Genomic DNA, 14,657 nt, shown 5'->3' on the forward strand with positions numbered 1-14,657 from the left:
GCCAGCCACAGGAAATGTTGTCCTTGCCCTATTTTGATGTTGCATTTGAGGCTGCAGCAGTTGGTATTTTAGTCATGAGCTCTTTTGTAAAGTGGAAGCACCCCGGACATTAGTCCTTGCTGATGTTGAGATATGCGGACACGGCCTCTGCTGACAGCACTTTTCCCACTACTATAATAATAATAATCGCTTATTGTCACAAGTAGGCTTCAGTGAAGTTACTGTAAAAAGCCCCTCTTTCCTATTCCAGCAGATTGCCCTGTTCCGTGTTATTCTCTTCATTCTCCCAGTTCTGCTTAAGTTCAGAGAAATCCCTGCCAGGCCACTAAAGTATGAAAACAATTTGTTTTAGTACAAGCTTTAAAATCAGCAAATTATGTACATCAACGTGTAGAGTATTTATACTTCAGGCACGTCTAGGAAAGTTCCAAACATATATAAATGCATCAGCAGACAGAAAAACAACTGACCTGTAAGTAGTCAATGATCTCTTTAATTAGTGCTGGAGAGGTGTGTGTGAGGGGTCTACTTTCAATTTAACTTCTGTTCAACTTTGCAAAGTTAAGGCAGGAAGCAGACGAGAGCATGCTATTCAAAATTGCAACGTTGGCATCAAATTGACACCATGACCTGCAAACTCTCTTATGCTGCTGGCAATCATTAGGTGCACATACACAAGCCCCTTTACCAAGATTGAACCTCACACTTCTTGTTGTAATTGTACGCGCATACCTCAAAACCATTGCGTGTTAGGGGCCCATGTAGCACTAAAAGAACAGGCACTTTACAGCCCAATTTCTCGCCCATGTAATCTCTTTGCTATGTGACAATTTCAACTTTTTTTGGCATTTATTACCAGGCAATTAAATATAAATCTCTTGACCTGAGCATTTCTCGTTGATCCTTTACATTCCAGTTGTGTTCTCCTGAATTAACGAGTTCAAAAAACTTCATTCTTCGCCTAGAAAAGAAAATTGTCATAGCGTGTAAGTTTTAGATTATTACATTATTTCTAGACATTATATTGGTCATAGAATCCCAACAGTACAGTTGGGCCCATTGAGTCTACACCGACCCTCTGAAAGAGCACCCTATCTAGGCCCATTCCACTGCCCTCTCCCTGGGCAGGGTTCTCTAGTCCCATGGCAGAGTGTCCATACCGTTTTACGATGGCGCGTGAATGGGCCAACCCCACGACTAATTCTGGCATGCAAAAGGGGCCAGCATGGCACTGGAGCGGTTCATGCCGCTCCAGCTGCTGATCCCGGTGCGAACTGGGCGCCGCGGGATCCGCGAATGTGCAGTGGCACCGGCACCAACGCGTGCATGCGCAGTGCCTTCCTTCAATGCGCCAGCCCCGACGCAACATGGCTCAGACTACTGGGGCCGGTGTTTAAGAAACGAGGCCCCCAGCCAGAGAGGCCGGCCCGCCGATCGGTGGGCCCCGATCGCGGGCCAGGCCACATCGGAGGCCCAACCCAGGGTCGGATCCTCCCCTTTCCCCCCCCCCCCCACAGGCCGCCCCCCGACCCTTCCACGCCGAGTTCCCGCCAGCTGAGAGCAGGTGTGGACGGCGCGGGCAGGACTCGCCGTTTTCATGATGGGTGTGTAGAATCAGCGGGCCGGCTGCGTAGAGCAGCCCCCGACTGGCACTGCGCCAACCACGCCGGCGCCAATGACGGCGATTCTCCGCTCTGCAGAGATTCGCGCCGGCGTCGGAGCGGCATGGCGCGATTCGCGCCGGTTGCGGGGATTCTCTGCCTGGCCCCGGGGGAGCTGAGAGAATCCCGCCCCCTGTAACTCCATAACCCAACCTAACCTTTGGACAATAAGGGACAATTTGGAATGGCCAATCCACCTAAACCTCACATCCTTGGACCGTGAGAGGAAACAGGATCACCCGGAGGAAATCCGCACAGAGGTGGGAATAATGTGCAAACTTGACATAGACAGTCACCTAAAGTTGGAATAGAAACAGATGTTCAATGGTAAATTGAAAATTAAAGTTGCACTCTGTCCATATGACAAATGAGGAAAGAAACAGATTTTGTTCAGGCTGATTCAAATCCCCTTACTCTTTGGCTGTTTCTAATGCAGTCTGGGGAGTTGAGAATCTTTGTTCCCAGTTGACACTGATGGAAGTTAATTGGTGCCTTTTTTACATACACATTGATACAGAAAACAAACAGAATGTAGAGAAAATCCTGCATAAATAGGAATTAAAACAAAATTTAAACCAAACATGCTGTTCACTTGACTATACCATCGCAAAAAAACACTCAATTCAAATATATTCTTTCTTTTCTTTGAGGGAAACGCATGCTAATAGGTAGAATGCCTGTTAATGCTAATGAATGACATGTGGCAGTAATTGGAGCTTTATGCAAGGATCACTTTAACCAAGGTGGATTTTAGAGGGAATTGTCTTGGGATTATACTGCCAGACTGATTCTGCTGTAATTAGTTCCAGCTGGAAGAACACGACCATAGCAGACAACTGTGCAGGGAAACGTTTGCAATTTTCAGCAGTGTGGGACTTCAGTTCCATTTTTTGTTAAAGCAGTACAAACCATTACTAGACTTCAACATTTAAACGGTTGCTTTTAGAAATAGGTTCAATTAAATTAACCAAATTTTCGGTTTTCCTGATCAGTTTGATTTTTTCCAGGCAAGGTTTAGACCAAGAAAAAAAAGCCAGTGTTTAGACTTCAATCATCAATTGAAACTATGTTGATTGAATTGAAAGAGGCCTTTCAACTTATTTTATCTCACTTTTCTACATTACCCGCTTTATAATCCTTATATTACAGCACACAATTATTGGTTAAATGGGTTCAATTAACTGACTTTCCTATTATTCCCCACAACCCATCAACATGTTGATTATCAGTTAATTGACCTTACTACTCCTGTGAGCAACACATCCATATGGTGATTATCCACTGTATAAAAAAACTTGACGACATCTGCCCCACATTTCCCATTCACAAGTTGGAGTTTATACCATTTTGCCTTGTAGCATCTGAAATTATTGTTTAAGGTCTATCTCATTAAGCATTTACTCCTCTGGATATCCATTTTCAAAGCTGGAAGGCTCTGGTTTTTCAAATTGTTCCTTCACAACTCATCACTCTCATGCCAGGGATCAATCGTGCTGCTCTCCTTTGTACTGTCTCTAGGGCTTGGATAGTGTCTTTATGTCACTGATCAGAAGTGGATGTGCCATCACTATGGTTGGATGAAGGCACTGAGCTGCTTTAGTGTATCCTCTAAAGATGTGGCTATGGAATTCAACATTCTGTTTGTTTTGACATGGTGAGAAAGACTTCAATTAATATCCCTGAGTTTCTTTATGTTTCTGTCTCAGCCTGGAAGAAATTGGTCGACACCATGGGCGAAATTCTCCGGAAACGGCGCGATGTCCGCCGGCTGGCGCCCAAAACGGCGCCAATCAGACGGGCATCACGCCGCCCCAAAGGTGCGGAATGCTCCGCATCTTTGGGGGCCGAGCCCCAACATTGAAGGGCTAGGCCGGCGCCGGAGGAATTTCCGCCCCGCCAGCTGGCGGAAATGGCGTTTGGTGCCCCGCCAGCTGGCGCGGAAATGACATCCCCGTGCGGCGCATGCACGGGAGCATCAGCGGCCGCTGACAGTTTCCCACGCATGCGCAGTGGAGGGAGTCTCGTCCGCCTCCGTCATGGTGGAGACCGTGGCGGAGGCGGAAGGGAATGAGTGCCCCCACGGCACAGGCCCGCCCGCGGATCGGTGGGCCCCGATCGCGGGCCAGGCCACTGTGGGGGCACCCCCCGGGGCCAGAATACCCCGCGCCACCCCCAGGACCCCGGAGCCCGCCCACGCCGCCTTGTCCCGCCGTTCAAAAGGTGGTTTAATCCACGCCGGCGGGACAAGCAATTTATCGGCGGGACTTCGGCCCATCTGGGCCGGAGAATCGAGTGGGGGGGCCCGCCAACCGGCGTGGCGCGATTCCCGCCCCCGCCGAATCTCGGGTGCCGGAGACTTCGGCAACCAGCAGGGGCGGGATTCACGCCAGCCCCCGGCGATTCTCCGACCCGGCGGGGGGTCGGAGAATGACGCCCCATGAGTGTAAGATTGGCTGGGAGTGAATCAGCAGCCTGTTTCACAGTGCACCGATTATCCTTACCGCTGATATCAACACTACTGGAGTTAATCAGTTTCAATCCCAAGAAGCGCTACCCAACCGACAAAGGATCCCTCCTGTTTTTACTTTCAAAACTTGCTTTTACCCAAATTGAACTTCATTTGCACTTATCAACCCAACTGCAAATCTTTTGAGCTTTCTTTTTCATGATCTAGAATGATTATTTCCTCTTGAATCCAGAGTCTTCACTTAACCCCATCTACCTTGGTGGCATTTGCAAATGTAATTACTTTTCATTGCCAGCAAATTGTTCATTTATTGTCACCAAATTGGTCTGGAACAGAGAAGGTTCCCGCACAGATCAAGTGGCAGGGACAGGGGAGGCAGACTACTTAATTTTTACCTTATTTTGACCTAGCACCGCTTACAACTACTCTTTGCTTCCATCCTTTTATCTAGTTACTAGTTAACAACCATGACTGAACCTTGATAATCATTGCCTTTAGTTTATTTAAAAAGAGTCACATATAGTACTGTATCGAAGGCCTTCTGCAGCCAAAGTAGGGCCAGCTCACATTTAATAATGTAAAGCTTATAAATGAATTTTATGGATATTGGCAAAACAAATTGCAATGATCCCTTGGTACTTCTGTTATGGCCTCCGGTTATGCTTACTTAGAATTTTAGAACCATAAAAACAATGGGAATATTTGCAGACTTCATATTGATAATCAGTCTATAAAAAATATAAACCTTTGAAGTTAAATTTGCAGTTTAATCCATTTCTCTGGAGGACTCTGCTTGAATTTATCACTCTCACAAATGGAAATTGTTTTATTACTCCTCAGGCCAAACATAAATTGATTCCGTGTAATTGATTACTTTAAGATTAAATAATGTGACCGCTTAAAAAGAAAACTCTATATACAAATGAACCTTATTAGACCACATCTGGAAAAGTAATCAAACAGTCTGAACTAGTAACTATCCCATAAAATCAGTCAGTGAGTATTCTCCGTTGCCACAAAAACCTGGCTGTTCGTTATTGGCACAGCTACTGTTGAGTTAATGTCTATAATTTTAGCTTCAAGAGTGGTGGCAGTGCATTTACCAGTGCTGTTCTGTATTGGCTTCCAGTGAATTAATGAGAGGAGGTAAATTTTACATAAATCAATATAGACCTGAGCATTAAAAAAGGCTGTGAGGGCGGCATGTGGTGCAGTGGTTAGCACTGGGACTACGGCGCTGAGGACTCGGATTCGTGTACCCGGCCCTGGGTCACTGTCTGTGTGCAGTTTGCACATTCTCCCAGTGTCTGCGTGGGTTTCACTCCCACAACCCAAAGATGTGCAGGTTAGGTGGATTGGCCACGCTAAATTGCCCCTAAATTGGAAGAAAATAAATAATTGGGTACTCTAAATTAAGAAAAAAAAAGTCTGTGAGCATATCAGAAGTATAGCCCATGCATGAATGGATTTATTTTACATTTGGTTAAGTATAATTGGGTCTAGTTTCACACATGTGTAACCTTTGTTTAGATACTCGATCGGAAAAAGGCAGTCAACCTGGTGATAATTAATGCAGTACTGAAGAAGCAGACATTCCATGTCTGATTTTCAAATATTGGCATCCATACCTGAAACCAGAATATGTGGCGGGATTCTCTCAGTCCGGAGAATCGGCGCGACCAGCGCGAATCACGCCACACTGCCCGACGCCGGGACGCGATTCGGAGAATCGGCGCAATTGGCGCCAGCGCGTTCGGCATGACGTCGGCCGGGGGCAGCTCTACGGGGCCCCACCCGGCGATTCTCAGCCTTAGATGGGTCAAGCGGCCGCAACAAAAAACCCGAGTCCCGCCAGCGCCATTCTAACCTGCTTTCAGCCAGCGGGACCTTGGCGTGGAAGGGTCCAGGGGCAGCCTGTGGGGGGTCGGGGGGAGGGCTCCGTTGTGGCCTGGCCCTCGATCGGGCACACCGATTGGCGGGCCGGCCTCTCGGGCTGGGGGCCTCCTTTCTTCCACGCCGCCCCTGTAGCCCTTCGCCACGTTGCGTCGGGGCCGATGCGGAGGAGGGAGCCACTGCGCATACGCATGTTGGCACCAGTGCCACTACGCATGCGGGGATCCTGCGGCGCCCAGTTGACGCCGGGATCAGCAGTTGGAGGGTCGCTCCAGTGCCCTGCTGGCCCCCTGTAGGGGACAGAATTGCTGATCCTGAGGCTATGTTGACGCCATCGGGATACGCGATGGTGTTTCCGACAGCGTGAACAATTAGCCTCAGGATTTCAGAATCCCGCCCATGATGTTTAGAAATATGTGGATGGTTATCCTAGGACAGTGTATCGAGAAACTGTATGCCAGCAAGGAATTTGGGAGAGGAGAAAATTAATCTTATTAAAAAAAACATATTGGGACATGAAAACTAGAACACAAATGTATATGACATCTCTTTGTACATGGCTAGGGATAAGCCAAACTGATTCAAAGGGCTGAACGTGACCAGAAGGTTCCTGACATCGGGACTCAAACTGGGTTGCATGATAGCTTGGGTGGGAGTCAGGACTTGGGAGCAGATTTTGCTGCTTTCATCTAATTAAAGGCTGACGGGCATGGGAGGTGGCCAATAATGTGCGATGGTGGTTAGGTGCGTGCGGGGAAGTCCCAGCCACTGAAATGCAGGCACCATATTTAAAGGCATAAGCAGCACTCAGTTTAAAAATATCACACAGAAAAGCACAAGGAACGAACACGAAACAAGGGTGGCCCCTTTAAGGGTAGATGGCCACATGACCCAAGGAAACTAATCAGGGACCAGGATAGGGATTCATCCTAGCAAGCGCGGGCTATTACCTCAGATCAATTCTGGACACAGACTGGCAGCCACAAAGCTACAAGACTCTGTAAGAAATATGTTGTAAATAAACATTGGCTGTGCGATCTAACCAAAAATAAAACAGAGCCCGTTCTAGGCGGGATTAGAAGGGTCATTCCCGGCTCTTAACAACCCCGCTACCTAACGGCACTCTGCTTTTTTATCAGGCCTCAACGGGGAACTCCCCACGAGGCCACATTTAGCTACATTTTCTGCACAGAGCAGCTCTGACGAGCAGAGATGATGTCCCAGTCTCTCCTCCTCCTACTGCAACCCCCGGACTCCCCCAACACACTTGTTCGGGGCGGGGGGGGGGGGGCACCTCAGAGCATCCCTGGGCCCAATTCCTGACATGTGCAAAATTCTACCTGGGCACCTTGGCACTGCCAGCCTTGCACAGGTGGCGCTGTCAGGGTACCATGCTGGCACTGCCAACGTTCCAGGTGGCATCAGCAGTACCAGGCTGCCAACCTGCCTGGATAGCAGCCAGCTGGGGGCCTCCGATCACCTAGGAAACGGCCCAAGTGCCATTCTGCTTGGTCCCCATTTGTGGGGACCAGTGCTCAAAGGCGCCGGGCTAAGGTCTCGGTGAGGTCATTAGATCCCGGGAACCGGTTCAATCTGGCGAAAGCAGAGTTAAGTGAGTGTTTAAATTCACTTAACATTTTCGATACTGTGTCCAGCCATTGTGGGCAGCATCCAGATCGCAATGTCTTGGGAAACCTCATTATATCTCGAGAGGCGCAATGACCATCAGGAACCCCGTGAGAAGCCCCTCCAGGGATCTACTGGACGCGTCCCGTCCTGAATCCGGTGGGACAAGGCCGGTAAAGCACGCCCTGTTGCTTCATACCTAGCTGATGAGCCAGATTATTACATTGCGGCAAGGATAAAGCAGAGGACATGTTGTCCCAAGACTGAGTACAGGACCCATTGGGGTTGAAGTCAGGTTGCAAAACAGAAGTGTGCTGCGGGATAAATGGGCTGGATTCTCCGATTCTGCGGCTATGTCCGCAGGATCCGGCTGGTTTTACGACCAAAAAGTCGACGCCACCCCCGACCGATCCTCCGCCTGGTGGGGGGCTGGCAGCCACGCCGCGTAAAGTCCCCGGCTTTACTTGTGGATACGGCCGCAGAATGGGTGGGTCTGTGGCCGCGCATGCGCATGGCGCCGGTCTGTAGCAGCCGCGCTGTACAGCATGGCGCCAGCCGTACACAGACCCGGCCTACCAAAATCTGCCCCCATGTAACACCCCTCGCCACCCCCGGACCACTCCCCACAAGTACCCCCAGCCCCCACCGGAGCCCCCCCGCCAGCGGAACGGCTCCCCCCCCCCCCGACTGCGGCTGCGCTGGACACAGTTCTCAGCCGCCACGCAAGGTCCCCGAAAGTTGTGAGGACACATGTCCTACGCCGTCGGGGACTCGGCCCATCGGGACGGAGCAACAGGGGAGGGCCTCAGGTGACGTCCTGAGGCCGTCCTGATGGCATGTGCCGTTTTTTGAGAGGCAGAGCATCAGAAAAACAGCACCGCCCCCGATTCCAGTGTAAAAATGGATTCTCCAGCCGATCACCGAAAGCGATTTCGGCATCGACAATCAGAGAATCCAGCCCAATGCCTCTATTCGGTTGATTAGATCCCTTTGATGCCTCGATTGAGGATTGGACACAATACATACAATGTCTAGATTATTATTTTATGGTCACTGGTATAGAGGAATAGAAGAATAAGAAGGCAATCCTTTCAAGTGCATGTGGGACCCAAGCCTACAGTCTAATCTGCAGTCTCACATCCCCGATTGCACCCAATTCTAGTTCACTCACAGGGAAAGTGGATTTGGTAAAGGCACCCTATCATCCAAAGCCCTCAGTCACTCTGCAATGTTTTAAGTTTAATTCCACAAGGAGAGCCCCAGGAGAGTCCATTGCAACCTACATTATGAAGCTAAGGCAAATTGCAGAAAACTGTGACCATGGCACCACCCTGAATGATATGCTGATAGATCGCCTAGTTTGTGAAGTCAATAATGAGGCCATCCAGAGATAACTGTTAGCAGAGATGATGCCAATTTAAAAAAGATAGTACTAGCAGTGGAGAGCATTGAGAAGGGTGCACCGGAGCGGCAAAGCATGTAAAATGGTGGCACAGTTCATCAGTTAGGGCAGGAAGCTGAATCTGCAGTGGTGTCAAAAGGAAAGTTTTAAATGAAAACATGTGGAGCAGGGTCAAGCAGAGTGTTACCGGTGTGGAAGTAATTACTCCCCAGAAGCTTGCAGATTTATGGAAGCAGAATGCTATTCATACCACAGGAAGGGGCACTTGAGGCACCAGTATAATAGCAAGCCAAGCCTGGTCAGCACTAAAGGCGGTATCACATTGCAAGTTCACAGAGTAGTAGATTTCCCTACAAATGATTTGAGTGTTCATTCACTAAACAATGTGAAAGCGGGTAATGTAACTCCCATCACAGTGGTGCTTTTGGTTAATGGTAAACCTATATAGATGGAAGTAGACATCTCGCTACCATAATAAGGAACACATGTACAGGTAATTGCGAGCCTTTGGGTTTAAGGAACACATCAACAAAATTGGCGTCCTGGACAGAACAGGCCATCAAAATAATCCCACCATCCCAGTGAGGTGTCAGCAGCAATTTGCCCAACTCCCACTAATAGTTGTATCAGGCCGAGGAGCAAGTCTACTGGCCCGCGACTGGCTCAAAGAAATTAAATTAAATTGGGCAGAAATTTTTTGAATAAAAGGGGGCCCGCGCGAATTAATAAACAAGTACAAATATGTATTTTGTGATGAGCGTGGAAAAATTAAGGATCTGAAGGCCAAGATTCACATAGACTCAGAGGCATCCCACAGTTTTTCAGGGCCAGACCCGTGCCCTATGCCTTGTTAGAAAAGGTGGGGACAGAACTGAAAAGGTTGGAAGAACTGGGAATCATCTGTTGCTCTAGCTTGCATAATGGACATCCCCTTAGTCCCTGTGATAAGACCAAACAAACCATCCGCATCTGTGGGGACTCCATTCCAAAGATAGAAGACAAGTACCCCATTCCAAAGATGGAATATTTGTTTGCAAAGCTGGCCAGAGACGAATTTTATATGAAGTTAGACTTGAGCCACGCTTATCAGCAGCTTGAGTTGGATGATGCTTCCCAAAATTATGTTCCAATTAACACACACGAGGGTTTGTTTCAGTATACGAATCTGCTGCCTTTCGGCATATCGTCAGCTTGTGCCATATTCCAGAGAAGGATGGAAAGTTTTTGCAAGGATTGCCAGGTGTAATAGTATACCTGGATGATGCGGGATCGACGGAAGCCAAGCACCTAGCTAACTTGGAAGAGGATGTAAGAAGATTTCAAGAGGCTGGAGATTGTCTCAAGAAGGAGAAATGTACTTTTCAGGCCATGAAAAAAGGCTTACCTGGGTTACCGGGTAGATGCACATGAGTTGCACCCAGTGGAGGAAAGGTTAGAGCAATAAAGGAGGCACTGGTCCCCAGAAACTCATCGGAGCTTAAGTCCTTCTAAGGAATTATGAATTATTATAGGTGTTTTCTGCCAAATTTGTCAACATTAATGGCCCAGATACATGTGTTACTGAAGAAGCACCAGCGTTGGGGTTGGAGGACGTCTCAGAGAGAAACTTTCAACAAGGTAAAGTAGTTATTATATTCATCTTGTTTATTGGTGCTCTTCGACCTGTCCTTAAAATTGGTGTTAACTTATGACACACCTCCTTATGGCGTCAGTGTGGTTTTATCTCATATAATATATGATGGGTCTGAAAGACCTGTAGGCTTTGTCTCAGAGGCTGAAAAAGGCTATTCTCAGATTGAAAAAGAAGGGTTGACTGTATGGAGCCGTACCAGCCTCCCTGAACAGGCGCTGGAATGTGGCGACTAGGGGCTTTTCACAGTAACTTCATTTGAAGCCTACTTGTGACAATAAGCGATTTTCATTTCATTTCTCATGGAGTAAAGAAGTCCCACCAGTCTGTGCATGGAAGGCATTTTACCATTGTAACGGCCCACAAACCACTTTTGGGTCTTTTTAAGGAAGACAGAGCTATTCTGCCAATTGCATCAGCAAGAATTCAGTGTTGAGCATCAATCTGATCAGAATACACGTCTACATTCCAACACCGGCCTAGGATGCAGATAGCAAATGTGGATGCACTGAATCGTCTACCATTGCCTGAGATTGTGAAAATGACATCATACTTTGGGGAGCATTAGTTGTCCCAGTACCAGAAAGGGATTTGCTCTTGGTTGAATTACATCATGCCCATCTGGGTCTGTCAAAAATGAAGATGCTCGCCAGGAGTTATGTTTGGTGGCCTGGCATAGATGCCAAACATTGAGAGGTTAGTGAGAGGCACTGCAATCACTGCCAGTTGCAACAGGGGTTTCCTGCTACAGCCCTTTTGCATACTTGTGAATGGTTTGGTCCACATTGATTATGTGGGGCCATTTTTGGGCATGATGTTTTTGCTCCTGATAGATGCCCATTTGAAGTAGGTGGAAGTGTTCAAAATGAAGTCTATGATGTCACATACCATAGTTGAAAAATTGTTTCAGTGTTTTACATTCCATGAAGTACCTGAAGTAATTGTGTTGGATAATGGAACGGCCTTCATGAGTGCTAAATTTCAAAATTTCACCTACTACCCAGCATCCAATGGACTGGCTGAACGAGCAGTCCAAACTTTCAAGGCAGGTCCTAAAAAGCAGTCAGGTGCGGCTCCGGAAACCAGAGTGTCTCGATTTCTTCTCGGATACTGGACAATGTGGCATTCAACGACAGGAGAGCCGCCAGTGGAATTATTAATGGGCCGGCCTCTTAGGACCAGGCTAAATCGGTGTTTCTGAATTTTCCAGAGAGGTTAGAGGCCAGTCAGAGCAATCAGCAGAAAAACCACGATTCAGGCAAAGCAGTAAGGTCATTTGCAATAGATGAACCAGTGTATGTCAGAAATTTCAGAAGCGGACTAAACTGGGTCCCAGGAGTTGTAGCTAAGACAGGATTGCTATCTTATGAAGTGAATGTACAAGATAGGATTGTCAGGAAACATGTGGATCACATACGTGGATGAGAGTTATCCCAGCAGCCATTACTACAACCTGAAACCATATTGCCAGCAGGAAATATTGATGATTGTCCGAGCAGTGAAGTACCAAGTCAACCTGTGACAGGAGAGTCTGCCGTCACCACAGAAACAGATGAGGTTGAGTTGCCAGTACCTGAGGAGACACCGAGTGCAGTGGTTTCTTTAGAATGTACCCCAGTAGAAGCATCCAGTTCTGTGGAGTCCTGCCACTTTACCAGACAACGGAAACCACCAGAGGGACTAAATCTATGATGGACTGGTTGAATGGGTTAAGTGTTAAATTTATTGGAGAATGTATAGATTAACTATTATTATTGTGTAAAAGGACTTGTCGGAGGGGTAGGTTTGTGCCATCTGGCACCTTTTAAGGGGCGAGCGGCTATTAGGGTCACATGACCCAGGGAAACCAATCGGGGATCAGGGTGGGGTTTCATCCTAGCAAGCATGGACTTTTGCCTCAGATCGATTCTGGATGCTGGCTGGCAGCCACAAAGCTGCAAGACTCTGTCATATAGTGGGCGTGATCTATCGGCCACGTTGTGCCCGAAAGGTGGTACGGCCGGTAGATGCTGGGAGATCCCTATTCCAGGATCTACTCGTTTCGCCATACCTTGCAAGATCTAAGGGAATCTCGCGCGATGCCGCAATCTGAATCATGGGTAGGGTGACTGTCTGGTAAATCTGCATATTAGAACAAGACAGCTAGTTTCACACTAATATGCGCTCCCGATCTACCAAGGCCCTGAGATCTAACCCCTTTGCTCGGAGATCTCGGCCCAGTATCGTTCACTGCTGGTCCCCACAAATGGGGAACAGACGGAACAGCACTTGTGGGGGTCTCCCAAGGGATTGGAAGCCCCAAGGTGCTTGCATTCTGGGAAGGGTGGCACCCTGGCACTGCTGGTGTCACATTAGCACTACCAGCTTGCCACCCTGGAATTGACACCTGTGTGTCAGCCTGGAACTACCCAGGTGGCAGGGGCACTGCCAGGGTGCCAGACTGGTATTTTTTCTTCAGTGGGGATCGGGCCTGGGGGCGCCCTGTGTGTGAAATGGGATGCCGTAGGAGGGGGTTGCCGAGAACACCCTTATAGGTGAGTTGGGGCTTAGGGGGGGTTTGGGGGTCGAATCGCGGGTTGAGAAATCGGGACACCGTGTCCCAAACTCTTCTTGCACTGAGGGGTTCCGGCGAGTGGTGCTCCTCAGTGCAGGGAACGGGACTAAATGCGACCTCGGCGGGACGTTCCCCATTGAGGCTCTGAATTGAAACAGAGTCCTGATGGATAGCGTGGTGTTTCTTTGTGCTGCAAGTGCCGGGAAACACAAGGCTAAACAAGCTTGTCACGGAACTCTATCCCAATTTGGTTAGATCGCGCCCAATATGTTGTAAGTAAAGATTAGGGGCGGGATTCTCCGGGAATTGGTGGGGCGGGCAGAAATGGCGCAGTGGAGTGGCGGGAACCACTCCGGCGTCGGGCCGCCCCAAAGGTGCAGAATCCTCCGCACCTTCAGGAATCCTCCGCACCTTCAATCCGCCTGCGGATTGGAGGAATGTTTTGCCCAGTTAATGGGAGGAAGACTCCAGCAAGCCCCACTGGGTTGGTGTGGTTGGTAGTTTCAGAATAAGTTAGCAGCCCCAGGGTGATTGTATGAACATGGTTGCAGTACTGCAAGTGATTCCATAGAATACCTACAGTGCAGAAGGAGGCCATTCGGCCCATAGAGTTTGTACCGACTCTCTGAAAGAACACCTTACCTAGGTCCACACCCTTGCCCTATTCCTGTAACCTCTTAACCCCACCTAACTTACACATCTTTGGACACTAAGGAGCAATTTAACATGGCCAATCTACCTAACCTGCACATCTTTGGACTGTGGGAAGAAACTCACGCAGACACGAGGAGAACGTGCAAACTCCACACAGTCACCTAAGGCTGAAATCGAACCTGGATCCATGGCACTGTGAGGCAGCTGTGCTAACCACTGTGCCACTGTGACGTCATTCAATGACCTGTTATGATCTGACAAGGTGAGTTGATCTCGTTATACCAAGCTCACAGTCTTGAATGTCACTAAAGACACCAACGAAATAGGAGTAGAGATTGCTGACCCCAGCTGAAGGAATGACCAGGCACCAGCATTCACAGCGAAATGCACCGATTGCCTGGTCACTCAGCACTGATGGCTGCATTGCCAATGCTAAACCTCACCAACCTCTTCTCATGTTTTATTGGTGCCTGGAAGCAAGTCTCCCAGTGAAACTGGCACAGAATGGCAAGCGCAAATAGGCTATGAGAGATCATGCATGAGTCGCATCTTCGAATGATCTGCCTGGCCGGTGGGCGCGGAGAGAGGGCAGTCGCTGAGGCGGAGGTCAGCATTGGGGAACCAAGTGAGCTCCCGCTGAGTTGCAGTGTCCCGATGGCACACGTGGCACAACCCCCACACCACCCCCTCACCACCCCAGCTCCCCCGCAGCACCCCCACAACACCCCTCACCACCCCAGCTCCCCCGCACCACCCCTCACCACCCCACC

The 14,657-nt window shown here is 48.8% G+C and overlaps 1 protein-coding gene across 2 annotated transcripts in view; it reads right to left on the bottom strand.

Annotated features, from left to right (window-relative positions):
* The window catches only part of pde11a (phosphodiesterase 11a), a 706,589-nt gene that overhangs the window by 136,027 nt on the left and 555,905 nt on the right, over positions 1-14,657 (bottom strand). For both annotated transcript variants that reach the window (XM_072477086.1, XM_072477077.1), the window contains one exon: positions 884-961. In XM_072477086.1, coding sequence (XP_072333187.1) covers positions 884-961 — 78 coding nt within the window. The remainder of the gene's footprint in view (positions 1-883; positions 962-14,657) is intronic.

Source organism: Scyliorhinus torazame, chromosome 2 (assembly GCF_047496885.1).
Source record: "Scyliorhinus torazame isolate Kashiwa2021f chromosome 2, sScyTor2.1, whole genome shotgun sequence".
NCBI classification, from domain to species: Eukaryota; Metazoa; Chordata; class Chondrichthyes; order Carcharhiniformes; family Scyliorhinidae; genus Scyliorhinus; species Scyliorhinus torazame.